Source organism: Plecotus auritus, assembly GCF_963455305.1.
Source record: "Plecotus auritus genome assembly, chromosome: 1".
NCBI classification, from domain to species: domain Eukaryota; kingdom Metazoa; phylum Chordata; class Mammalia; order Chiroptera; family Vespertilionidae; genus Plecotus; species Plecotus auritus.
The window spans coordinates 186351278-186378058 of NC_137770.1; the positions used below are offsets into that span (position 1 = coordinate 186351278).

At 35.8% G+C, this 26781-nt stretch overlaps 1 protein-coding gene across 1 annotated transcript in view; it reads right to left on the bottom strand.

Annotated features, from left to right (window-relative positions):
* Positions 1-26781, bottom strand: part of MMRN1 (multimerin 1) — a 43675-nt gene that overhangs the window by 11505 nt on the left and 5389 nt on the right. The window contains exons 2-6 of the mRNA XM_080668469.1: positions 22590-22709; positions 18857-18963; positions 9932-10033; positions 8551-8724; positions 1372-3360 (exon numbers count right to left, since the gene is read on the bottom strand). Coding sequence (XP_080524595.1) covers positions 1372-3360; positions 8551-8724; positions 9932-10033; positions 18857-18963; positions 22590-22709 — 2492 coding nt within the window. The remainder of the gene's footprint in view (positions 1-1371; positions 3361-8550; positions 8725-9931; positions 10034-18856; positions 18964-22589; positions 22710-26781) is intronic.

Below are 26781 nucleotides of genomic sequence, written 5' to 3' on the forward strand. Positions count from 1 at the left end.
TGGGATTAAATTCTTGTTTTTGTTTTGTTTAACAGCCCTTTTTTACTATTTACTGTTGTTGCTTATTTTTATTTATTTACCTATTTTTATCATGGAGACTATTATATATGTCCCATTTCCCCCTCTTTGTAAGCCTCTGCCCAGCCCCTGCCCCTCATTCCCTCTGGCCATCACCACACTGTTGTCTGTGTCTATGGGTTTTGCATATATGTTCTTTGATTAATCCCTTCTTTCTTCTTTCATCCAGTCTTCCCATCTTCATCCCCTCTGGCAGCTGTCAGTCTGCTTCATGTATCCATGCCTCTGTTTCTATTTTGTTCATCAGTTTGTTTTGTTCATTAGATTCCACATATAAGTGAGATTATATGGTATTTGTCTTTCTCTGACTGGCTTATTTCACTTAGGTAATAATCTACTAGTACAGGTCCATCCATGCTGTTGCAAAAGGGAAGATTTCCTTCTTTTTTTTATCACTGTGTAGTATTCCATTGTATAAATGTACCACAGCTTTTTACCCCACTCCTCTACTGATGGGCACTTGGGCTGTTTCCAGATCTTGGCTATTGTAAATAATGCTGCTATGAACACAGGGGTTCATATTCTTTTGAATTGGTGTTTTTGGATTAGAGTTCTTATAAAAGAGACCCCACAGACATCCCTCACTGCTTTTACCATGTGAGAACATAGTGAGAAGTCACCAGCTGTGAACCAAAAAGAAGGCCCTCTCTAGAATGCAACCAGGCGGGCATTTTGGTCTTGGATTTCATAGGCTCCAAAACTGTGAGAAATAAATATTTTTTGTTTATAAACCACCCAGTCTATGGTATTTTCTCATGGCAGCCTGAATAAACTAAAGATACTTAGTGGGGCATTCATGGCCTTCTGTGATCTACAGAAATGGAATTCCTGCTTACTTATACATTCATTCATTCATTCAATCAACAGAGTTCCTATTGTATAACAGACATTTTGCCAGGTAATGCCAAAATGAATAAGACATATCCTTATCTTACTCATCAAGGAGCTCATGGTTAATACATATTCAAAAAAAATGTTCTACAGGAGCAAATTTGATTGTTTTACAGGAGTTTTGTCAGAAAAAAAGTTATGAGACATGTAGACAATATATGTATATACTGTGAGCACTTATTTTGTAATGATGCCTAATTTACATAGGATAGGATCAGATTCAAATAATACTTCAATGATCTTAGAATTACATAACTATTTACCCAAGTTCCAGCAACTTCTTTTTTTTTATTCTTTTGCAACCGCCTTTTATATCTTATGGTGTTGCTAAACCATACAGATCTACTAAGTAACATTTAAATAGATAGAGAGATTGAAAGTGATTTTTCAATGATAACTTACCAGGAGATAGAACGTTGTCTGTGTTTCTTTGGGTTCGGCCGATCAGGACAGTGCTAACATTCACTGCTGGTTTCTTAAGCGCATTGTTTTTTTTCAACAATGATTTTACTTGCTTCTGAGACTTGAAAACATTTGCAATACTACTAGATAATGATTGGTTTATATGCCAAGTTAAATTTGATAGAGCAATTTGAGTTTTTATTTCAATTATTGACTGTACAAATTCTGTAAGACCTTTCTGAAGAAGTTGAATATCTGGTAGGGAATCATTTATCCAGTGAGGTATGGTATCATTCAGTTTTGATATACGTGTAGAAGCATTATGACACATTGTTAAAGCTTCATAGAGAGTTTTGTTAAGTAAAGAGAAGTTAATTGAAAGATGAATGGATTTTGCTTCCAGTGCCTTAAATCTAGAATTTAATACCTGCAGTTGAAGAGCCTGGTCTCTCTCATTTGTGGCCACATTGCCTTTTTTTAGTAAAACATAATAAGGTATGAGCAACTTGGTTACTTTAGACTCAATGTCTTGCAACCGAGTTTCAAAATTTATGGAAATCTTTGTGGCTGAGAGCATTTTTTCCTCCAAATGATTCATATTTTCCTGGTATTTTATCAGTTGGGAAGTGGTTTTATTGACCATTTGATAAATCTTTTGGAAGTTGAACTGACTTAATTTTTCATCTTTGGGAATATCTGCAAGGGCCTTGGCAACTTGCAAAACAAAGTTATATCTCTGATTGTCATTGACCAAAATCTGAATAGAATCATTCAAATGTTGGAACTGAGGAATGAATGCCAAAATAGTTTCCATATTTTGGCTACATTTATCATGGAACTTGGGATTGCACTTTATTGTACTCACGGTCTCTTTTAACATATAGTTATCTTGAATGAAATCAATGGCATTATTTATAATGGTCATTGTCTTATTTAGGCCATCTTCCATTTCTAAGGCATGTTCATTGATACGTCTGTCTAAGGTATCACTACGACTCTGTACTTCATTTCTAAGTAAGTTGTGTCGTTTTGTAAGTTCTTTGATTAGAATATTTAGACTATTGACAGCACTAATCAGATTTTCCACTTTCTTCCTTGTAGCTTTTGCTTCTTTTGGTTGTTCAAATGTTAGTGTCTCTCCAAGTGATGCTCCCTGCTCAAGCAAGGGTTGAAGGATCTGCATATCAAAAGTCAAATCATTTAGCTGCTCATTCATTTTATCCATCTTATTGTCCATGGGAAAGATTACCTCAGCCAATGTTTGGTTTAAAACTTGTAAATTCTCTTCTGCATCCTTAATTTGAAATTTAAAATCATTTCTGCACTTGGATAACACGTCTTCCCATTCACTCTTGACAAATTCTTTTTCCATTTCCAAAGTGATGGTGAGATTGTTGATCTTGCTGTCTTGGGTGTGCAAATTATCAAACATTTGCAGCATCATCAAACCTTGCTTCTTTACATTCTCATGTAGAGTGGACAGGTACTCAGTGACATTATTGCTAACTGATTCTGCAGCTGGAACATTCTTCTCATGTGATACTTGTTCCATTGACAGAAGATGTTCATGTACTTCCTTCATTTTAGAAAGAGTCTTATTGAAGGATTCATAATACAGAATGTTCCTTGAGTGTTCCCGTTCCAGAGCACTTTCTAAATGAGTCTGCCTTGCTTCTAGTTCTTTAATAGGCTTCTCATATGTAAAAATCATTTCTTGCCTCATATTCACAATGTGATTTTTCAGATCTAGTATATCAGTCAAAGTGGGTCTATTTTCCTGCATTAAAACAGACTTTTGCTGGACTTCTATTGAAACCACAGATTCATTAACTTGTTGAATTATGTGTTTGGTGTCTTCAAGATCCTTTGAGAGTTTTGATACAGTCTTGAAGAGCTGTGCTATAGTCTCTTCTATGTCATTTTGGAAAATTTTAAATTGTTCTTTAACTATATCCTTTACCAGATCATTAATGCTTCTAGATTTTAGACCTAGAGAAAAAAGCAATAAACAATAATAAATGATACATGATTTTAACAATGTAAACTTTAGATATCTCTAAAAAAGATAAAAAGTTTTGAGGCCAAACACTAATAACATGTAGTAATAAAAATACCTCTTGACTACACTTATGTAATTTTAAAGATGTCTATAGTTTATAGATGGTGATCACTTTCTTAATTCGTAAGATTGAAGGGAGAAATCAATTGTGGTGTTGAACACACCAGAACCATGAATCTGAGTTTCTCTGGACAAAAGACATGAGGGAACTACCGCTGTTTCCAGTTTACAGACTCTTGTATGCAATGCTGCTAGGTCTAGTTTTAATCTTGTATGAAAATAAAGGACTTGGGGCTTTCTGCCTTAGTAAATAATACCTCATCTTAGGTCACGACTGTTACTAGGTTTCTAGTAATTAAATTTCAGAGTCTGTGTTTTGAGCTTATAAAAACTAATAAATTGACTACAGAGAAATGATTTTATGAGATTCTTAAATGAGGAACAATATGAAATAATAGCTACAACATTCAACAATAGTTTATAATAACAATATAATGATAATGAGAGGTTTGGAGCTCACTAAGGCAAATGAAAATAGGAATTTAAGATATACCTTAATTATTATACTATGACACTAATTCTCAACAAAAAGAGAAGAGGCCACTTCCCACTAATGAAGCACATAATAATATATCCTGTATTAGAAAGCATGGGCTGATCATAAACCAAGAATTGTAAACAGTTCTAAAAATAGCATTTAAAAAAAGGAAGGAAAGAAAAAGGGCCCTGCACACTATTCAGAACTATTTAGAATATAAAGTGAATATTTTAAAATTTAAAAATTCAAAACAAAACAAAATGAAACAATAATTTTGTTATAAAAACAAAAAATGAGAAAAAACAAAACATATTTTTAAGGTATATTTATAATACATATGAAGCACTTAAAATGGAAGGTATGTCCATTCCAAAATATAAGCAATGACTACAATATAAAATACAGGTAACACAATACGAAGAATTTTAAACAACAAGGTTTGAACAATGGTATATTAAGAAATGAGTAATAGCTACTATGAAGCCTATACAAGAAAGATGATTTATAATCATCTTTCTTGTATAGGCTTCATAGTAGCTATTACTATGAAGGGCTAAAATGTAGAGTCTCTACATGTATATACCTTGTTAGCAAGTTTCTAAAAGTATTTATGATGCATGAAAGACTTACAAAAATATTATGAAAAAGAAATTATGCTAAATAGAATGATGGATTGCTTGAGCATCTTGATATTATTTAATCTGGTTCTAAGACAAAGCTGTAAATGTTGTTTACATGGATAAATATTTTCCTGGAAATCCTAGACCCTAAAGATCAATGAGCAATATTGATCTTTAGGTTCTAGAATTTCCAAAACACATACAAAAATTATTGTATGTTTCTAAACCTACTGAACACTGAAATAAATTTAAAAGGCAAAAAAAATTATGTGAAAATCAATTTGTATGTAACTGAAAAAAACACACATATGAAGTATGGAATAGTAATCAATTACACATAGCAACAAAGTACTAAGGAAAGGCTAAATTAATTAGAAAAGATTACACAGCCACAATTAAGAGAAATTATACTGAAATAGTCCTAGCTTTTGTATTTAATAACATGAATAATTATACCAGAAAAGTTTTAAAGTATTTTTATTCTCCAAATTTTACACATTTAACCAGTCACCAATTTATAAAACAAATCTTCATTGAGTATATTCTATAAGCTACTTAGAAAATAAAATTTGAAAGATTAAATTTCTGATATTAAAAATAAAATGTTAGCTTTACTGTGTGTAGGTGCTTCTCAATAGCAGTTATTTTCACTGAAATTTCTATAGGATTATTTAGTTATTTCCTGTTTGTTGAAATTGTCTTTAGCCCTGGCTGAGTGACTCAGTTGGTTGGAGCTTTGTCCCATGCATCAAAAGGTGGTGGGTTCAATTCCCAGTCAGGTCACATACCTATGTTCTGGGTTGGATCACTGGTTGAGGTGTGTATGGGAGGCAACCAATCAATGTTTCTCTTTCTCTGCCTTCCTCTCTGTCTAAAATCAATAAAACATTTTAAAAATTGTCTTTAATTCTCATGACAACAACTTGATGAAATACAATAAAATACTTAAGGTCAGAAATCATACTTTCCTGAAAATTATAATCTTATAATTTTGGCTTTAAAATGTTTTTTCAAGAAATGTTTTTTTCAAGATTGCACAAGTAAAACTTAAGCGTGCTTGAATTAATTAATGAATTGTGGACAGTAAAACAGGTGTTTAAATTCAGGAAGTGAAAAACAACATGATCTGAAAGTCCAAATAAGAATAATAGTACGTAAAAACATTGTAAATAGGTAAAGTTCAGTGTTGAATCTTGATCAAAGTAAGAATCTTGATTCTTAAGTAAAAAAAAAGTAAACTATGGAAATGAAAATTAGAAGGTCCTGTAGCTGTTATTTATTGAAAAAAATTTATTGTATGACAGATAAGAAGTCAGATTATTAGCTCAAAAACTTGTTTTAAGATCAGAAGCTTTTCAGGTATCCTATATAATAAAACCCTAATATACAAATCGACCGAATGGCAGAACGACCAGTGGCTATGATGCACAATGACCACCAGGGGGCAGACACTCAATGCAGGAGCTGTCCCCTGGTGGTCAGTGCACTCTCACAGGGGGAGTGCTGCTCAGCCAGAAGCTGGGCTTATGGCTGGCAAGTGCAACAGCGGTGGCGGGAGCCTCTCCCACCTCCATGGCAGCACTAAGAACCAACCCCTTGGGGGATGTCCGACTTCCGCCTTAGGCCCACTCCCCAGCAGTCAGACATCCCCTGAGGGGTCCCAGACTGCAAGAGGGAGCAGGCCCGGCTGAGGGGCCCCCTCCCCTAGTACACGAATGTCATGCACTGGGCCTCTAGTATTCCTTTAATTTCTTACCAAAGAAATATCTATATAAGAATGTGATTTTGCAAAAATACATAAATGTGCTTTATGTTAACATCTGAGTAGGCACATCATTTTAACCCTATTTGATTCTGTTTCATATAATTCATGTGCTTCTACTTTCTAAAAAAGATGATATTGTATTTGGTGACTTGACAGATATAGTTGATATTAGACACCCTGACATGTTCCTTCCATGGTTGTGAATGTATGCCCTATTCCTAATGTTCAAATACCTCTTAAGGAGTTGGGGCATTTAATTTTGAACATTTTCTACGGCTGTTAGCAGTTAGCAGTGTTTCTCACCTGAGAACTGGAGTAAACAAGAGAAGAGGTTGTGGTTTTGCTGGGCAAGCACAGTACCTGAGAGAGTGAGTTTAGTTTTTGTTGCCTGTAGCAACATTCATTAACTAAAAGCCCTTTGATTCTCATAAATGATTGTGCTCAGTTCACAGTTAATGCCTCTCAATGAGGAGGGAATTGTGTTGTTGTTATGAGTATATGTTTCCTGTGTCGCTGCCAGAATTTTTGTTAGTAGCTTTATAAGAAGCAGGTGACAAGCTTAATTCTCTCAGGTTATGATAACCAAATTTTGCTAAACAATTTTATTATGGTGGTTATAGTCTATTATATACTGTTTCTATTTGACTTCTTGTTCCTGCTATTACTTCGGGGAAAATGTATTCCTCTTTCATGCTTGTCATCAATAAGTTTTTGTCATAGGAGACATGCCAGAAATGTAGAACAGGGTCTTTCTTTCAGTGACTTACTAGCATCAGTTATTTACTGGTGATGATATGGCACTAGAAACTTCCACTTTCTAAAAAGTATCTTTTACCTGTAAACCACCAGTGAAAATTAGGAAAAAACAACAACAATGTGCAAGTGATAGAAATGGACTTGTACAGTGAGTATTCTTTTATATGAACAAAATGAAAGGGACCAATAATCCTGAAACTTGGGAACAAACAATAAATCCAGTGAACTGAGATGTTCCTAACTAACCAAAATACTTCTCTAGAATATCCATGCCCTACCTGAAAACCCTTTGGCTAATTAACTCCTCCTGATCCATCATTTTATTAGTTGAGATGGTTTCTCTTCATAGAAGCCTTCTCAGGTCTCCTTCTACTGGATTTGTTGAAACTATCAATCAGACCCATTGTACCACGTGCTTAACACTACCATAGTAATTACTTGCTATTGATAAATCTCTGTGGAAGGCAGAATAATCCTGCCCTGTCCAAGATATCCACACCCTAATTCACTGAATCTGGGAACATGTTATCTTACATGGCAAAGGGCCTTACCAGATGCGATTAAGGTTAAGAACCTTCAGATGAGATTAGTCTGTGTTATCCAGGTGAGCCCAATACAATCATATGGGTCCTTAAAAGAGGCAGAGAAAGGCAGAAGAGTGGGTCTGAGAGATGTCAGGAGGATTCAACAGTTGTTGCGAGATTTCGAAGATGGAAAAAAGACATGAGGCCAGAAATGCAGTGGACTCTAGAAGCTGGGAACAAGCCTCAGTTTATAGCCACCAAGACAATGAGACCTCAGTCTTACAACTGCAAGAAAATGAATTCTGACAACGTGAATGAGCAGGAAATAGATTATCCTATAGAACCTCCAGGAAGGAACACAGCCTGCTGTTTTAAAAGCACAAAATTCAGACAAAGCTGATTCGCATTTGTATAAAAATTATTCCTCTGACCTGAGATGTTTAGGATATATTTTATTGATTATACTCCAGAAGCTAGATAATTTCTGGGATAATAAAGCACTTCAGATTTATCCTCAATACCGTCAGCAATATTATTGAGACAACCATGTATCTAGCTATGTTGTTAATCATTCCTTAACCTCATCTTTATCCTGAACTAAAAATCAGAATGAAAATAAATATGACTCATAGTTAAATTTCTTTTAACTATAAAGAAATACCAGTTAGGCTATAACTAAGCACATATCAATAAATCAGATAAAACATTCAAAGATTTGACTACATGGTGAAAAATATTTAGATATTCCAAATTATTTCAGAAATTAAGTGATTTAAAAACAGCTTATTAAAAATAGGTATTAGTCTAATAGACCACTCAATCTAAAGCAAAGGTACCAAAGTGATATGAGAAAAAATAAATGAGTGATTTGCCTTTTGTCTTAACTGAATAAATAACTTATTTTGTTTTACGTTTACCTTTTAGAAAAGATTGAAATTCCCTGCCTTTATCATCATTGATTTTCTCTTCTAGGGAGGAGAATGTGCTCCTTACATCAGTCACAGCCAGAGAAATGTTGTCAATCTTCCTCTGCAGAAGGGTCAGTTTCATTGCCTGCTGGTTCAGCTGGTCAGTCATTTTTTGTGTCACTGCTGTATTGAGAAGAGAGAACATTGGAAACATGGAAAAATACATATTTAAAACCTTTCAAATTTTATGATAGGTGTAAAGATAATTCAAACAAATCATGTTTGCACTGTATATTTAAAAGGTATAGGCTACATGCATTTAGCAAATGGCAAGCTGTATTTTACACTATTTAGGGGTAAAAATTTGTCAAAGTATTATATCAGCTTAGATTTCTAAAATCTTTTCACTATGCCCAGAATTTTTAGTCTTTTTTTTTTTTTTAACAACAAGGAGTTTTTGCTACAGTCTCAATAGATGAAGTAACTTGGTTAAGGTTACAGAGCTAATGCCTCATCTTCTACTTTCAAATCCAAGGCTCCAGCATTAAATATGTGTAGCTGTATACATATACGTATGTAGATGCATTTATATTCTGAGAAGGATTCTCTACTGAGGTATTTTTTAATGAGACATAGATTTTAGCTTAAATCACTTTATATAGCAGTGCTACTTTTCATGCCTTTCAAAGGCACTTCAATAATTCAAGAAGGATTTTATGAAGATACTGAATTCCAATGCCTTAAAAAATTAGAGTACAGTTTCTAAGATATATTCACCTGCATTCTTAAAGAGATCACCTTAATCTGAGTGCGCGATTTTATATGACTACGCCAAATACAGGGAAGATATGTTTTTATCAGTAATCAACCTATGTTTCTAACAGATAAAGTTGAGCCTAAAATAAATGGTAAAGTATTTATGATGAGGAAGATGAGAAAATATGTAACAGGACAACTTTGGATTAACAGGAGATTCTTGTTAGCTCTTAATCACAATACTTTTCCCTAGTCAGTGATCAATACCCCTTCTTGATCTCTATCACCAATGGAAGGAAGCCTTCTTAGCTCCCTCAAAGGAATCAAGCCATTCCTTCCATGATTGCACTCTTAGGAGGACAAAAGTTTGATTTTATTTTGTAAACATGTGGCAGCATTTTTATTCTCCTTCTGTGTTTGCACACGGAGTAATTATAAGTGGTCCCTTCAGGCAGGGAACCTGCATCTCAGCCAAAGATTCGCCCAACATACAGCACCAATAGAAAAGCGTTCAGAGGTATGTTAACGTGTCATCAACAGACATTTGACAGCCAAGTGGTGTCTCGTTTGGAAGTTGTCCTAAATAGCGTTGACAATAATTGGGTTAGGGATGATAGTTATTACAATCTGTGACCTGGATCCTGTTGCTGTTGCCGCTGCTGCTCGGCTGTTTCTCCGCCAATAGCTGCGTGACTCTCAGCCTGGTTGGTGTGTATCAACTGCTGCTGTTCCTGGGCTAGACAGAAGCAAAAAGAGAGGAGAGAGAGTTAAACATTGGGGCCGCCTCATTTTCTTTTTTCCAGTCCCGAGCAATAATGTGGCTGACATTCATTTTCCTGTCTACTGAAGCATGCCTGGACCATTGCAGAGTAAGCTGCTCCGCCCGCATCCACAGGGCAGTGTGCAACCTCGCTGATCTTGGAAGTGCAGAGCCCTAATTGTGCTCTGAAAAAATATTCAGATCTCCTTTCAGACGAACATGGTTGGTAGTCTGGAGAAGCTGTAAACTAGCAGGCATAAACTGCCTACATAATTGAGGAGACTTTAAAATCAGCTGTGCTAAAAGCCATAGCAGTTTTATAATTTTCTGCCACAGGCTGCATGTTTAACAATGCAATTTCCAACTGGTGTCTACTTGGAAATAAGGGAGAGCTACGATTCCTTACTGAAAGAATATCTGTTTAAAGTAGTAGGCCACTTAACTGCGTTTCCCCAGATTTTTAAGAAATGCATAGGCTCAGAACATAAGAAATGCAAGTAAAAGTAAACTATCACAGAACACGTCTCAAGGAGGTCAACTGGCAAAAGCAGTACAATTTCAGAAAATTGAAAGTCTTATAACATAAATCTCTCTGTAAAAAAATCACTTATATTTCCCATAAATCAAATAACATTTTGAATGACAATATAAATTTTTCATTGGGGAAAACAATTTAAAGGAAGACATTAAAATATTGACCATATTAAGTAATGCCTGTCTGTAATTTTCAGACTTCTAATGAACTGACTTATTCATTGAAGTCTGCATATCAGACATGAGAAAACAAGTGTTTGGTGTCTGTACTTCTTCCCATGTGAAATTATGTACTAATGAAACTTCACCTCTGACACATGGTAATTATGCTCTCTAGGCCTACGTGGCTGCGACAATAATACTAAAGCATCTTCACTCCAAAGAAAGTATAATATGTTTGGTGTTAATTTTAATTAGTCTCTTATGTTAGATGGAATTTTGCATTGTTTTTATCTTCAGAGCATTGAGCTAAATTAATGAATTTCCATTCATGTCCAAGGTTTATGTTTTTATTTTGTCCACCCCATCACCAGGCTGTGTTATAGAAAGTCCTATATAATCGTTGATATATTTGGTTGAAGAAGGCAATCTACAGCTTGGACTTATTTGAGGGCTGTGGTATGTAGTGGAAAGTATTAATTTTCACCCAGCTGGAGTGGCTCAGTTGGTTGAGTGTCGTCCTGTGCATTGAAAGATTGCTAGTTCAATTCCTGGTCAGGGCACATACCTGGGTTGTAAGTTCTATTCCCAGTCAGGGCATGTACAGAAGGCAACCGATTGATGCTTCTCTCTCACATAGATATTTCTCTCTCTCTCTCTCTCTCTCTCTCTCTCTCTCTCTCTCTCTCTCTCTCAGCATGTCTTGTAGAATACATGATGAATGGAATTCCTATTGTAACAACATCTGAGAAATATTTCCAAAGCTAACAGCTTGCTGGTCCATGTTGTGTACCACATAGTCTTTATGAAACATTCAGTATTTTAGCAGAATCAGCAAGTTGTTTGATTCTTACTTTGGTTTACTTATTAGTACATAATATTTTCCATAAATATTATCCAAGAATTTATAATAAATTATTAATATTTGTTAGTCTGGAACATCTTTTAATATACAAAATAACAACTGAATTGGTTATTAAATGTTTGAATATGGCCCCTGACCCCTCCCACCCTATCCTCATAATCAGGAGGCAGATTGGTTTAGGTGTTAGTGACCCTTACTGAAGTGGAGTGACCTCAACAAAATCACAAGAATTTTACATAGGGTTTATTTCTACAGGCTCAAAATACTTTGCTAAAGCTTTATTACAAAGAGTAAGGCATTGTTTTATATTGCATTATCTTCTAATGAAATCAGGTCTCTTTATCTCACTCTTTACAAAGTATTGCATGTTGTCCTCTGATTGTGGAGATTACAACACTGCATATCATGTAGTTTCCTTCTGCATTAGAGAAGGACTGGCAAAGCAGGGAATCACACACACACACACACACACACACACACATACACACACTTACACAAGACCATGTGAGCATTTTAAGTCTTCTAGGGTCATATTTGAGTGGGGGCACTTTATCCTTATAATTCTCTCTATGCCATGCAGTCCAGACAAGATCCTAAATATGCAAGACGTGGAAACAAACCTGGGTATAAGGTCAAGTGTCAAGAATAGAAAGGAGGTAAATAAAGAGTTAAAGTCTAATTTTCTATTGACCTTAGGGTCAAAAGAATTTAAAATAATTTTACTTCATGAGATCTGGAAAAATGCTATTGCATTGCAAATAAGAGAATAGAATGTGATATACTGGAGTGAATCAGCAGATTAGAAATAAAAGCTAAAAAGATTAGAAAAAATAAATCAATGACAAGTAACTTTCTTTAGAAATAAATTGAAAGGGATAAAGAATAATACATAGAAGTATCAAGTGGAAGTCTTTAGTTTTTCTTGAACACTGAACTTTGGTGATTCACTCCTCATTATATGGAAACATAATATACATGAAATAAGAACATTTTCTCCATAATTTTGTGAAATTTTAAAAAGATGAATTTAAAAGAAAATGTAATTGGAAAAATACTTTAAATATTTCATGACAAAAAAACTAGTGTGATTGTGTGTGTGCACTAAACTTTCAATTTACTCTTAGCTATAGTGATTTTTAAATTTATTGTGATTGGAGGAAATAGCTGAGAAAATTGTACTCCTAAGGTAAAAAGAAAAAAAAAAAAAAAACAACCACAACACTTAGTAAGCACCACACAAAGATCTTTGGATAAAATTGGCATATCAACCTCTTTTCTCTGGAATTCATTGGATAGGGTCCCTGTTAAAAAACTTTAAATGCCTGTTTAACAAATTCAATCCTTTACATTATCTTTTTCTAGCTCTGTTTGTTGACTGGAGTTCAATACTTGCATTCATCCCAACTTATTGCATGGGATTTAGCTGGTGGAGAAGTGCTGATAGAATCTCTGGCAGTAGAGTCAGTTACTCTCCTGTGATAAAGTTCCCATTTGATCGATGCACCTTATTTTTTTCATTTAGCAATCTTTCTGTCTTCCCATATGTATTCTCGACCACAAGAACTGCCACAAATTCTAGGTTTTCCAGGCAATCTATCTTATCTTGCACTTAAGCACAGACCTTTGCTTTGTCCCATAGGGCATCGATTTCTGTCTTTTTTTCTTGATCCTTTCTAAGAGATAGAAACTGAGACAAAAAAAGCATTTATTTATGCACTTCAGATTTTTTAAAAATTCAATATATTTTTTAAAAGGTTTCCTTTATTTTTTCTCTTCTCCCAATACAATTACTCTTTTTTTCCTTGCACTGTAAACTCTGACCTTGGTGGATTAATGACTTAGAGAAGCAAGCAAGGTCAGCAAGTGTCAAGAGCAACAGCTTCCTTATTAGATCAATTTTATTTTCTTTCTCTTTAAAATTACACAAGTGTTATTTGTGGATTTTTTCCCCCAGGCCTTTGAGGCATATGGAGGAAGTCATTATGCCAACTCAGTAATGAGAAAGCTTGTTCTCTCTTCCTTAGGAACCTTCCTGTGTGGCTCAACAAGACCAGTGTCCAGCTGATCCTGCAATATGAAGTGAATGCTTACATGGTGGAGTTCAGTGCATATATACAGATTTACTGAGATTTAGTAGTTAAATTGAATAAGGCAATTTGGAGGAACAAAGACTTTTTTGACAAAGTGCATCATAATTTTATTGAGCAATATGTTTGTAGGAGGCAATCTTCTTTCTCAAAGAGGAAAGTATTAGTCACTACTTGGAAGAATTAGATATGCAAAAATATAAGCAATATGAGGTTTTTTTTCTGTTTTAAATATTATAACTCATTTCATATTAATTGAAGTAATATTTTAAAATAATCTTATTGGAGAAGCCCTATTTAAAAAATGTTAATTACAATAGCTCTTACATAATTTATTGAATTATTTCACAGCATTTGTGAAATAAAACATTTTCATATATTCATAACATATGGTAGGGATCAGTTTATTCCAATAACTGCATGACATTTTTTAGAATATCTGTAATAGATTTTATCTATATATATAAAAGCCTAAGTGACTGTTATGACCAGACGACCGGCCAGTAGCTATGACGCACACTGATCACCAGGGGGAAGATGCTCAGTGCAGAGCTGCCCCCTGGTGGTCAGTGTGCTCCCACAGCCAACCTCCCACAGCCAGCCAACCTCCCACAGCCAAACTCCCATGGCTGGCCAACCTCTCATGGTCCCTCTCCCCAGCCAGCTGGCCCTGATCAGCCCTGATTGGCCTCATCAGGACTAGGCAAGATGGCCACAATCAGCCCCAATAGCGGCCAGTCCAAAGGACCCCACCCATGCACGAATTTGTGCACAGGGCCTCTAGTATAAGCATAATTTTATTAAAAGGCTAATATGCAAAGTGTCCCCTCAGGAGTTCAACTGGGAGACCCAGAGTTTGATCGCTTGCTATGACATGCGCTGACCACCGGGGGAAGCACAGAACATGGTGGGAGACCAGTGGTGGTGGCGGCAGAGCACTGAGGGAGTGAGGGAAGGAGGAGGCGGGATGTGGGAGATGGGGAACCTGAGCAGCCCTGATCCCAGCCAGACCTAGGGACCTTACCCATGCACTAATTTAGTGCACCAGGCCTCTAGTAATTTTATAAAAGACCTTTTTCCCCTTTTTACCTTTTTCCTATTTAGAGGATCTGACTAAAGCTGACTGGATAATTTTTAACAGATTTGCAATGAAGTTTTTCTTTTCTCCTCTCTAATATAACATTATTTGAACTTAAGTTTCTGTTCTTTGTGTCATTAGAGAAAGCCACAACGTCCTTATTCTACTTCAGAACATTTTAGACATCTACTGGAAAAGTACATTATTGAAAATTTTATAAAATTGGTTTAAAAAGTATGTTGTTAATGACATCTCAAAAACATATCTCAGGTATCATATTATAAAATTAGGTCCCTTTCTGACAAACTATTTGACCCTCAAAAAGGTATAACAAATGTAAAATATATTAAAACTATTACATTTGCCATTGGATTTGTTGTTCCTTTTTTAAACAAAGTTCTATTCACTTAGACTTTTTTTAAAAAAATCGGTTTTCTCTTGAAAGTATGATTAATATTTTTAATAAGCTAATCTAGAACTTGTTACCAGAATTTTGACATCTGAGTTATTTTAAAAAGAGCATGTGTGGAGTACAGTAATATTATAAACAGCATGTTGCAGGATAAGACACAGTAAGAGTTTTTCCCTTATTTTGAATCCCGACATTCCTTCCTAACAGATGGGGTAGATCTATAGAGATAGAGGGAAAAAGAAAAAGACAGAGGGGTACCAAGCGGATGAGGAGACGTAAAAGAGTATAGTTGCTAGCATCTCTAATTTATTCCTGACCTATTAATCGCTTTTATATCATTTAAAAGATATTCCTCCTAGGATATAAACTTAAAGTTTTTATTTTTGTTTTATAAAATTTATTCTGCTTGCGAGGAGGAATCTTGTTGGGGAAGCAGGGATTTGTGAAATGTATGCAGTATTTCACACATTTTCTATGAATATTATTTCTAAAATAATCTCCTGATGTGAAGGACTAGCACTGAAGTAATTATCATGGTAGTTACACAACCAAGTTATTCCAAACACTTCAGGGCTCTGAAGAGGTTTAAAGAATGAATCAGTCACACTGGTTATTCTTGCCATATTTGGGGCAACTTGTCATATGAGACAGCATGGAGAGTGTTGTCAAAGGAAACCTGACAATTGTTTCTCTCATATAAGAATACAAGACTGTTGGCTCATATATAAAGTGTGATAAAAAGGGGAGGGAGGACTTGACATGTAATTGGGTAGGAATCAGAAGGGGGACAAAAACACACCCCAGGATAGATGAGATAATAAAGAATGGTTGAAGGGACAACGGGACACAGTAGTTCTTGATACTACCAGTGCATCAATTGCACTAATAAAAAATTCAACAGCTTGTACTGCAATAAAACTGAAGAGTAGGATGGTCATAATATTGTAGGGAACAACCGTAGGTTCTTTTAGAATTGCAGTGATATTAGAATTAACTGTATGACAATCTCACACAAGGGGCATATCAGCCATCAGAAAATTATTCTTATTCTAGATTTCAATAGAAAGAAGACCTCTCCACACAGCTTATCAGCAGCAGATACCTGAATTGTAAGTAATTCTAATTATAGTATTGTGACAGAAGGTCACAGTCAAAATGGTTCTGGGACATTTTGGTTAATAGGGATTCAAGGTAACAATTTGTAAATCTAGTATTAAAGAAATCCACAGGCTGCTTCCACTTAAAACACAAGGTGTCATTAAACATTTAAAACTAAACTATTTGAATTTAATTTAAATATTTTATATAATACTTTGAGAAAAGGGGAATAACAGTATATAGTAGATATTCAAAATTGTCAACTAGTCTTGGTTCTTGTATGTACATTTATAATGACAAAATTCTATGTGTTTTTTTCCCCTCTTGAATGTATTAATAATCTATATGAGTTAACCCTTGCAAAAACATGGGCTTGAACTGTGTGGGCCCACTCATAAGTGGATTTTTTTTCAATAAATATACAGCTAACCCTCCATATCCCAGGGTTTTGCATCTGCAGATTCAACCAACCCAGATGGAAAACAGTTTTTTTGTGGGGTTTTTTTCAGCCTAGTTATGGAGGGCTGAGCCATGTCCTGAAGAGTGGAGCCCAGTCATCAGTGGTTTGGAATCCACAGATGCTGAGGGCCCACAGTATACATTGCAATACTTCATTTTATAAAAGGGAGTTGAGCATTTGTGGATTTAGGTATCTTTGTGTGAGTTCTGTGACCAATCCCCCATGGAACTCAAAAGTTACATGTGGATTTTTTACTGTGTGAGGTGTTAGCACCCCTAACTCCTGCGTTGTTCAAAGGTCAGCTGCAGTAGGCATAAAAAACAAATCCTGAAGCAACAGAAGTCCTTATCAGCTTAGGGGAACAGACTTTGCTTCCTGCCATATATCTACATCCAGTCCCTCTGTACAATGGGATGTGTAATGACATTCTAAATTTCCAGGAAGGTATACTATGAACAAATACTTGAATCTTTAAGAAATAATAATAGAATTAATATTCCTAACAAATCCTTCTTTATATAAGAGAAATACAAAAATAATCTTAGACTTTAGAAATATAATTCTAAATACTACCCAGAACTTTCAGCCATCTGCCAAATCTACCTAATAAAAGAGTAACACGCTAATTGACCATACCTTTGTGACGCCCCCCAGCCAATCAGGAGTGAGTATGCAAATTAACCCAACAAAGTTGGAGGGTTAATTTGCATATGCAGGCACTGAGCAGCCGGGGGCAGGGCAGGATACTTGTGTCATTGCCATGGCAATGACGCAGTTGTTCTGAACAACCCCAGCCGCTCTGCGCCTCTGGGCAGCATGGGAAGGCACAAAGGCGGCTCCCGGCAGGAGTGGAAAGGCGGCTCCAGGCCGTAGCGAAGGTGGTGCTGGCAGCCAGGGGAAGGAAGACCCATTCTTGCACAAATCTTCATGCCTCAGGCCTCTAGTATAGACTATAAACAAATACGTTTTACCACTGTGAGCACATCTATGCACTCATGAAGTCCAAAGTCCTTTGAAAGCAGTATCATGCTTCATGCTTGGGTTTTTAAAGAATATCCTAAATTATCTTATTTCCAACTATTTTGGTGCAGATATTTTGTTTGAAAGTTTATTTTACCTGATTATAAACGAAATACATATACATGTTATACTCTGAAAATGTATTAAAATTTTTTTAACATCTCTGAAAGTCAGTCTAGACCCAGAACAAATAGCATTACAATGAAGTTTCTCTTTAGATTTTCATTGAATTGGGCTAGAAGAACCATATGTATGTAATATCTCTAACTAAACTGCAGGCTTCCTATAGCTTCTGTATAACAATTTTCTTTTTTTTTAAATAGGAATCATAATGGTTTTTCCACACGTACATTAATTTTTAATCACAGTCTCCTACACGGCTGATTGAATTTCCCACCACTGCTAATATTCATTCATTTAAAATATGTATGCTGATACCATATCTTCTTTTTCAAAAGAAACCTGTTTAAAGCCATAAGCAAAATAATAGTCGCATGGATGTTAGGCCACAGCAGGCTACCATGTGTTTGATCAGCCTTGCTACCAGAAAACCCTTATAATCTCAGTTGAAAAAAATGGCTCCATTAGGATTTTTTAAAAAGCAGAATAATTCATGCCACATTTTTATATATTCTTTAAAACTGAGTTTCATTTATAAAGACAATATTATTTAAAATAATCGAACTGGAGAAAATAGAGGGTAGTGTTTTTCTTTTTATTTTACATAGGGTCATGTCTAACGATAATTTTTTTAAAAATTGGGATTTCTGGTATTTTAATAAGGCATGTTTCTACAGCATATAGCTAAGAAAAAAAGCAAGATATTTAATGAGATCTCCATTCACCCATTATGTAAACCCAACATAAAAGTGAGGGGAGAATTTAAAAGATAGATTATGAGGTTTTAGGGTACTATAATAGCTACCAAGTTAGGGGGCACTGAAAAGGTAAGTTCTAATCGTTTGGTGACATGTTAATTAACTGATTCAAAAGGGAAAATGCAACTCTTCTTCACTAGAATCAGTTGCTTGTTCTTCAGAAGTTTATGCTTCTAATTGTTACTACAAAACTAACATTAGACGATACCTTTTAGCTGACATTTTGCTCCACTGAATCCAGGACAGCACTTCCATTCCAATGAGGTAACAATTTTATGTTGCATCCTGTAGACAGGATTTGATATCCTCTGAGATCTAGAAAGGAGAGCAATTGCAGGAAATGAGTTATTTGCCTCACGTTAAATTATTAGTTGGAATAATTAATGTAAAGCATTTGGGATGATTTCTGAAATATAATAAGCATTCAGTAAGCGTTATCTGTTGTTGTTATTATTGTCATTACTATTATTAGTATATTTATCATTAATGTCATTGTCAAACTTAGATTTCTTTAAACACATTAAAAATGTATTAAAGGTCATACTATTTGATATTTAAATTTATGACTATCATTACATTTCTAAAGATACTATAGCTTTTCCTTTTATAATGTGTTTCACTAAACCAATGTTAAAAGTTATTTTAGTTCCAATTTTTAAATAGTTTATAGAGGCAATTTAGTTTTATTTCAATTCTCATTTTTCTTATATTGTTATAGTTAAAATGATCCTTTTTACTCCTGATCAATAACAAACAACTTACAACAAATTGGATATTAGTAATCTAATTGAAATTATTATAACCACTATGATTTTCAGCCTGAACTTTCTCATTTCTCACATTTTTAAATCACACTATATATTATTCTGTTCATATAGTATTTCTCTCTGAGAGGGGTTGGGGAGAGAGGAAAAGATCTAACATGATAAAATATTTCTGAGAAGGAAGCATGAAAGGGAATTCTCAAAACTATAACATCTCAAGAATCAATATAAATAGTGAATAATACACAATTGTAGGCTCAATGTATGTAAATGCAAGTCATAAATAAAATTTGGCCATATTATTTTTATCCCCATGACTTCAATATTTAGTTAATATTTATCAAATGGGTCTATGAAATGGACCTATATTATTTTATTTAATTCTCATATAAGTTCTATAAGGAAAGTATTATTATCTCAATTTGCTAATGAAGAAGCTGAGGAACAGAGAGATGAAATAATTTGCTCAAAGTCCCATATCTAAAAGTAATCAAACTAGGGTTTTCATCCATGCTGTGTGGGTTAGGCTCCCTGGTATGATCTAGTGTTTGTCATATACAACTAGTTGGAAATACTGTAGTCACTTTCATAAATAAACCCTTTATTTATGATGTGGAGGAAATAACAGACTGGGCTTTGCTTTGGGAGACTTGGATTTTAGTTTCTGCTGCAACAATGGTAATTCAAAATGTGTAAGGTTATTCTTCAATTTTCAGATGACTTTTATCTCCAAATGCAGGCTAATCGTTTATTTCTGCTTATTTCAGTAAATTATATTCAGTAAATAACTTTGTCCAGTGAAATATCATCTCCAGTCAAGAAGCTAAAGCTAAATAGGAAGTAAGGCAGGTGGGAAAAGGACTCCTTTGAGTTTATAAGGATGAACTCAAGCAGTTAGCTGCATTATTGTCAGAGTCAATGTTCCCTGCTTTGGCAAACTGGATTTCTGCTGAATGCCGCTCAGATGTAATGAACAAGAAAGTGACAAACGTTGCATTGGTACAGAAATAGTGAATAAATGGAGAGATCCATTCAAAGGTAGAGAAAGGTAAGAGACGAAAATAAAGATACATATTTCTGGTCCATTTAAAGAGATTTAAAAAGCTCACCTTGAACTCAGAAGGGCAGTATGATACATGTTTCTGTGGTAATATTTTCATTACTAAAGAATTAACCAGGCATTCTTTGTATCTCATGTCGACAAGGGAAGTGTCACAAAGGGAGCAGATGCTGAAAGCAGAACTGCAGCTCAGCTCTCCCAAATCCCTAAGATGTGCTTAGCTCTCTGGACCATGAACTGTAGCTATTCCTCAGGGACTAAGAAACACCTTGATTTTATGTATTCTTACTGCACACTGTTCCAGATTGCCGATGTGTCAGATTCATTGCCTGAGTTATTCGTATAACAATTTGCATAACATTAGCCATCATGACCTGAATAACAATGTTAGTTTTTATTGCACGTTCTTCTGAAATATCCCCAGCTAAGCTACTGTGACTGTATGAATTCAGGAAATTTATCAGTTACTCAGCCCCAGATATTAGAACAATTACATGTGTTTTTAAAAAAATGAAAACTAAATAACATGTGTCATTCAAATAGACACAAAAAGAAAGGCCCCACAGAGCTGCTTTACTATGCGTAATTGCAATTGGTGGCCTGCCACATTGTGGACTTCTCTCTAACCTATAATGAAAGGGAAATTATCAATAAACCTTTAAAGCTGTGTGTGAATTTCATAAGGAAATAAAGGCTAGGATTGTTGATAAGGTTAAAGAATAAAGGTAATAGTAGTAAAAATAGAAACAAGCATGAGAATTAACATTTATTGAAGACTAGAGGCCCGGTGCACAAAATTCGTGCATGGAGGGGGGTCCTCAGCCCGCCTGCACCCTCTCCAATCTGGGACCCCTCGGGGGATGTCTGACAGCTGGTTTAGGCCCGATCCTACCACAGGGATTGGGCCTAAACCGGCAGTCAGACATCCCACTCACAATCCAAGATGACTGGCTCCTAAACCCTCACTTGCTTGCCTGCCTGATCGCCCCTAACCCCTCTGCCTTCCTGACTGGTCATCCCTAACCCCTCTAACTGCCTGCCTGATTGCCCCTGCCTTGCCCCCCTGCCAGCCTGATCACCCCTACCTTGGCCCCTGCCTGCCTGATCGCCCCTAACCTCTCTGCCTGCTTGCCTGCCTGATAGCCCCTAACTGCCTCTGCCTGCCTGCCTGAACACCCCTAACTGCCCTCCCCTGCCAGCCTAATCTTGCTCCCAACTGCCCTCCTCTGCCAGCCTGATCTTGCCCCCAACTGCCCTCCTCTGCCAGACTGATTGCCCCTAACTGCCTCTGCCTCAGCCCCCACCACCATGGATTTGTCCGGAAGGAAGTCAGACATCTGGAAGATGGCTGGTTGACCCAGTCTAATTAGCATATTATCCTTTTATTAGTATAGATAGATTATATAGGATAAGATTGCTTAAATGGGGGGAGCCTTTTTCAGCAGGAGGAGATGCTCTTTGCAGACAAAAATACATAATCCCTATATCTGAACTGATAGCCATCCATATGCAATATACTGCCAAACCAGTCATTAAAAAATTGAATCACACCAGGCTTTGCACGTAGCAGGCAAGCGGGCTGAACTGCTGACCTCTCGGAGAGAGAGAGGCGGGGCTGATCAGCAGTGGCAATGGCTGTAGGTGACGCCCGGAGAGAGAAGCAGGGTCTAATAACCCTGCTTCTCTCTCCGGGCCTCACCAGCAGCCAAGCCTGTCTCTCTCTCCCAGAGGTCAGCAGTTCAGCCCGCTTGCCAGCAGCCACTGCTGCGGCTGATCAGCCCCACCTCTCTCTCTCTCCAAGAGGTCAGCAGTTCAGCCCACTCACCTGCTGCGTGCGCAGCCTGGCGTTTGGTCAAGCCTCCGGTCATTGCGGATGTTACAACCCTGCCTCTTTATATACTATATAGATACTAGTATAAGTATATCCCTGCATTAGCTCACATTCTATACTAGTAAAAACACACCCATATAGGCAAGTATTAGCAGTATCTGCATTTTACTTATCCATGATCATACATACACTAGTAGTTTAATGTGATGATTAACTTTCTCCATATATTCCAGGCCATACACAATTTTGATGCAAGCAATTACTATTTTCAAGAACCATTACATACCTCTGGGGACAGAACCCACTGCTCCAGCCACAAGGCCCTTTCCCACTTGGAATGTGAGTGACTTGGTTGTCCAGTATCACTGTGGGAGATAATCTGGTGTGCACATAAGCACACCAATTCCTAAGGAAGACATCATTTTTGTTAGGAAAAAATCATTGTCAAAGAATTCCTTTTATCAAAATTATTTTCATAGAACTATATCTATTTCTGTGCTAGTACAGAAGATCAGATACCTTAAAATATTGATGTCTAGCTTTAAAATATCTGGAGAGGATAGAAAACACATTTGTTACTGCATTGCTGTACTAATGGAAAGTAAAGGAACACTGTAAGGTCAAAGTAAATTAAGAGTAAATTAGAAGTAAATCCAAAACCTGTGTTGTTTGGCTGTAAGCTAAGTCAAAATCCAAGATTGCTCTTATGGCAAGTACCAATATTAGGACCAAGATTGGAGATCCAGACCTAAGTTCATTACCTCTATATCTTAATGTGTAGTAAGACAGAAGTAAAGAAATAAATGGTGTAAGGATCCAAAAGAGGAAAAAATAAATCTTTTTGTAGATGATATGACTATGAATAAAGAAAAAAAATGAAATAGTCTAGATGCAAATGATTAAAATTAATAAAAGAGTTCAGCAATGTGGGTAAGATCAACATAAACATTTTTATAATTAATGAAAAGTTTAGCCACATTTTTAAGATCAGTTACAGTTCAATGAAGCAATAACAAAATTTTAAAAAATACTGTTTACAGTGGCAAAAATAATATTACCTTGTTACATCCAACAAAAAATGTGAGATTTAATATACAAATATTGTAAGCTTTATTGAAAAGCCTGAAAAAAAATCCAATACCTTATGTTCATTGACGGGAAGAGCCAATGTAAAGATATCAATTCTCGTCAATTTACTCTATAGAATCAATGCATTTTTAATCAAACCTTAGTTCGATACAAGTAAATAAGCTTATTATATAATTTCTTATGAAATAAACTAAAAACATAAATTCCAGAAATTTCTGGCTGTGGTCACAACAAAAGCACCAGATTTATCTTCCCTTGGTAAAAACTATAAAGCTGGACAAGGTATATCTATATATATAAAAGCCTAAGTGACCGGCCAACCAGCCAACCGTTCGACCAGTAACTATGACACACACTGACCACCAGAGGGCAGATGCTCAATGCACAGGCATGAAAACATGGAACAGACTGATGAGTCTCAGAGGGAAGGGGTAGGAGGGAGGGCGGGAAGAGATTAACCAAAGATCTTATATGCATACTAGAGGCCCATGGTGGGGTCCCTCAGCCTGGCCTGCTGGGATCAGGCCGAAACCAGCAGTCCGACATCCCCTGAGGGGTCCCATATTGCGAGAGGGCACAGGCAGGGCCTCTAGTATAACAATATTTTTCAGGTTTTGGACAACGACAACACAGTGATAGGATTCTTGTGAGAAAGGGACACACATGCATGATTTGAACTCCATATTCAATCTAATTTTCTGCCTAGGAACAGTTTTCAAATTTCAACTTTGGGTAAACACTAAAAGAAAGATAATACAGGGTGAAGAAAACAGAGCTCTGAGTGTGGGGCTGCTGAGGTGGTTAGAATATGTGGGAAAAGTTAAATGAAACAAGGGGACAGGTCATTTTAAAGGTCCTTGGGGTGAGTACTCTTGCATCTTGGGCTGAATACCAAGCTGTGCTTGAAAAGAGTAGGAAAAGAAGGAGCAGCCTCATTCCTGGTTGCTATTTGCAATACCAGTTATTTTATCATAAAAATATCCAATAGCAAACTAGAGAAAGTCCTCAACAATTACAGGTTGAATGAGTCATTGGATATATCTGTTTTTTCTTCTCCCTTTCTATTTCGATTATTTTTCCATTGTAAATATGTGTCTTGTTACATTTAATTTATATCTTTTCCTCTCATCTAAGACTTTGGTTTGTCCTGCCCCCCCCCCCCCCCCCCCCCGGAGAGCAGAGCTGATTTACAAAACATAGTACTGAAAGAAATGTTATATGACTGTCAAACCACTACAAGTGCAAATCAGAATGAGATGAGAGGTATGTCTCTAAATCAGTATTAAAACATCTATTCTGCTTAAAAATAAAAATAATGAAAAGAATGCAGAAATCACCCTGAATGTTAAAGAGGGAGCCCAATTTTCCCAGGGTAAAGCAACTAAAGTTAGTAATCATCTGCTTTGGAATATTTAGGCTTCTTAGGACCAAATGGTCTTCTACAGATAAAGCTGACTCAGTCATTCATCTTTCTAAGACAGATAAATTAAGCACCATATATCTTATTGCGCAAGGTTCTTTTGAATGAAAAGTTTAAAAATTCAGTTCCATGAAGACATACAAAGACACTAGCACATTTTGTTAAAGTATGGCAGTACTTTCAAAAATAATGTGAAATGAAGAACTGGCAAAAGCAAGATATAAAAAGGAGAAAGACTTAAAATTAAGAGAAACACATAAAGGCATATTTTAAAAACTTAGATTCCTCATGCAAATCCACTGGTTATCCTAATTACAGCAAAGGAACTTCAACAGATGCACAGTTGTATGTCACATGAACATTAGCTGAATGACTACTGAGGCTGGAATATGAGGCTGGAAAAAGATAAGTACCCTAATTGTACATATTCTGGGTTTTGAAAATGATAGATGATAGATGATAGATAGATAGATGATAGATAGATAGATAGATAGATAGATAGATAGATAGGTAGATCATTTATGAGAATAAATAACAGGGTCACCAGCTACCAAAGTTCAAAGTAATAAAACAATCTCATGACTACTAGTAAAATAGCTGAGTAGGCAAAAAGCATAGCAGCAGATTGCTCATGGCCCGGCAATCTCTGGTCCGGTGTAAAATGGAAGAATTATCCATAGAACCCCTGGTGTGACTTGTAATTAGGTTTATGCTATGATGTTAAAAATGGAAATACAATTTTAAAATCAAATTATCAAAAAATATGTTTAAAAATAGAAAATTAAGCATGGTGAAGTGGTGACAGGCAGAATAAGATAAATGTAATGATCCCAGACAAGCATTTTGCTTAAATCTAGAAATCCTTTGTCCGTTTCCAATCGGATTATGTGCATGGAGAGCAGGTACTTTGAAGTGGTTAGCTTCCCATGGATTGGTCACCCTCCAAGCAGCAGACTGCATCTGGATTCTCTTTATGGGTAATAACACCATTGCTTTTGTGCAGCAACATGTACGGGAAAAAAGCTTGTATTGATTCTTTGATTTTTCCAAGTTAATAGGTTAAAGGGCTTTTTTTTTCCCCCTAGGGAAAAGCAGACGTCTTTGGTTATTTACGAACATGAGCTTACTTTGCAGAAATACAAAATAGGGGGCAGAAAAAGGAGTCTAATCTGACTTATCCAATGTGAAGTCTTGTGGATAATGAACTAAGAGAAGCATTATAAGTACACAATCTACTATATTTTTGATTGACACATTTTAGAAACCCCAAAATATGTTACATGTATAAGTAACCATTTTAAAATTATTCAGTACAACCTTTTTCACAAAATTGTTTTATTTTACCTAATTTTCTTTTTCTGTTTCTTTCTCCCAAACTGTGAATTCAACATATTCAGGGACACTGCAAGCTGCTTCTGTTCCAGGAGGTGGCAGGCTTTCCCAGTATACAGACCACAAAACCTGGGGAAAGGCTGGCTAAGAAGAGGCTGTGGTGCTTAATCCTATACATAATCCTGTTGTTCCTGAAAATTGACTCCTTAACCATTTTCCTTTAAATAACACATTTTAAAATACTATTTTCATATTAAAAAACAGGTGTGGAAATACAAAAAAAAATTCTCATTTAATTACCTGCCTTAAATACTTGTTAAATTCTAGCATGTTTACTTATATATTCAGTAGCAATTTACTGAGTAGAAATGTCAAGGGAATAAAAATAAAAGGAAACAATGAGAAAAATTAAGGTACAGCTTATGCTTTATTTAGTATTAGCTTTCACTGTTGGTAATACAGTGTAGCATTTATTATCTAAGGAAATAAAAATAATATTTAATATAATGGTATGGTTCTCTTTTTACAGCATGTGAGAATAATTCCCTTTGGATGCTAATAGGCTTGACAAGCCCTGACCAGTTTGGCTCAGTGGATAGAGCGTCGGCCTGCAGACTGAAGTGTCCCGGGTTCGATT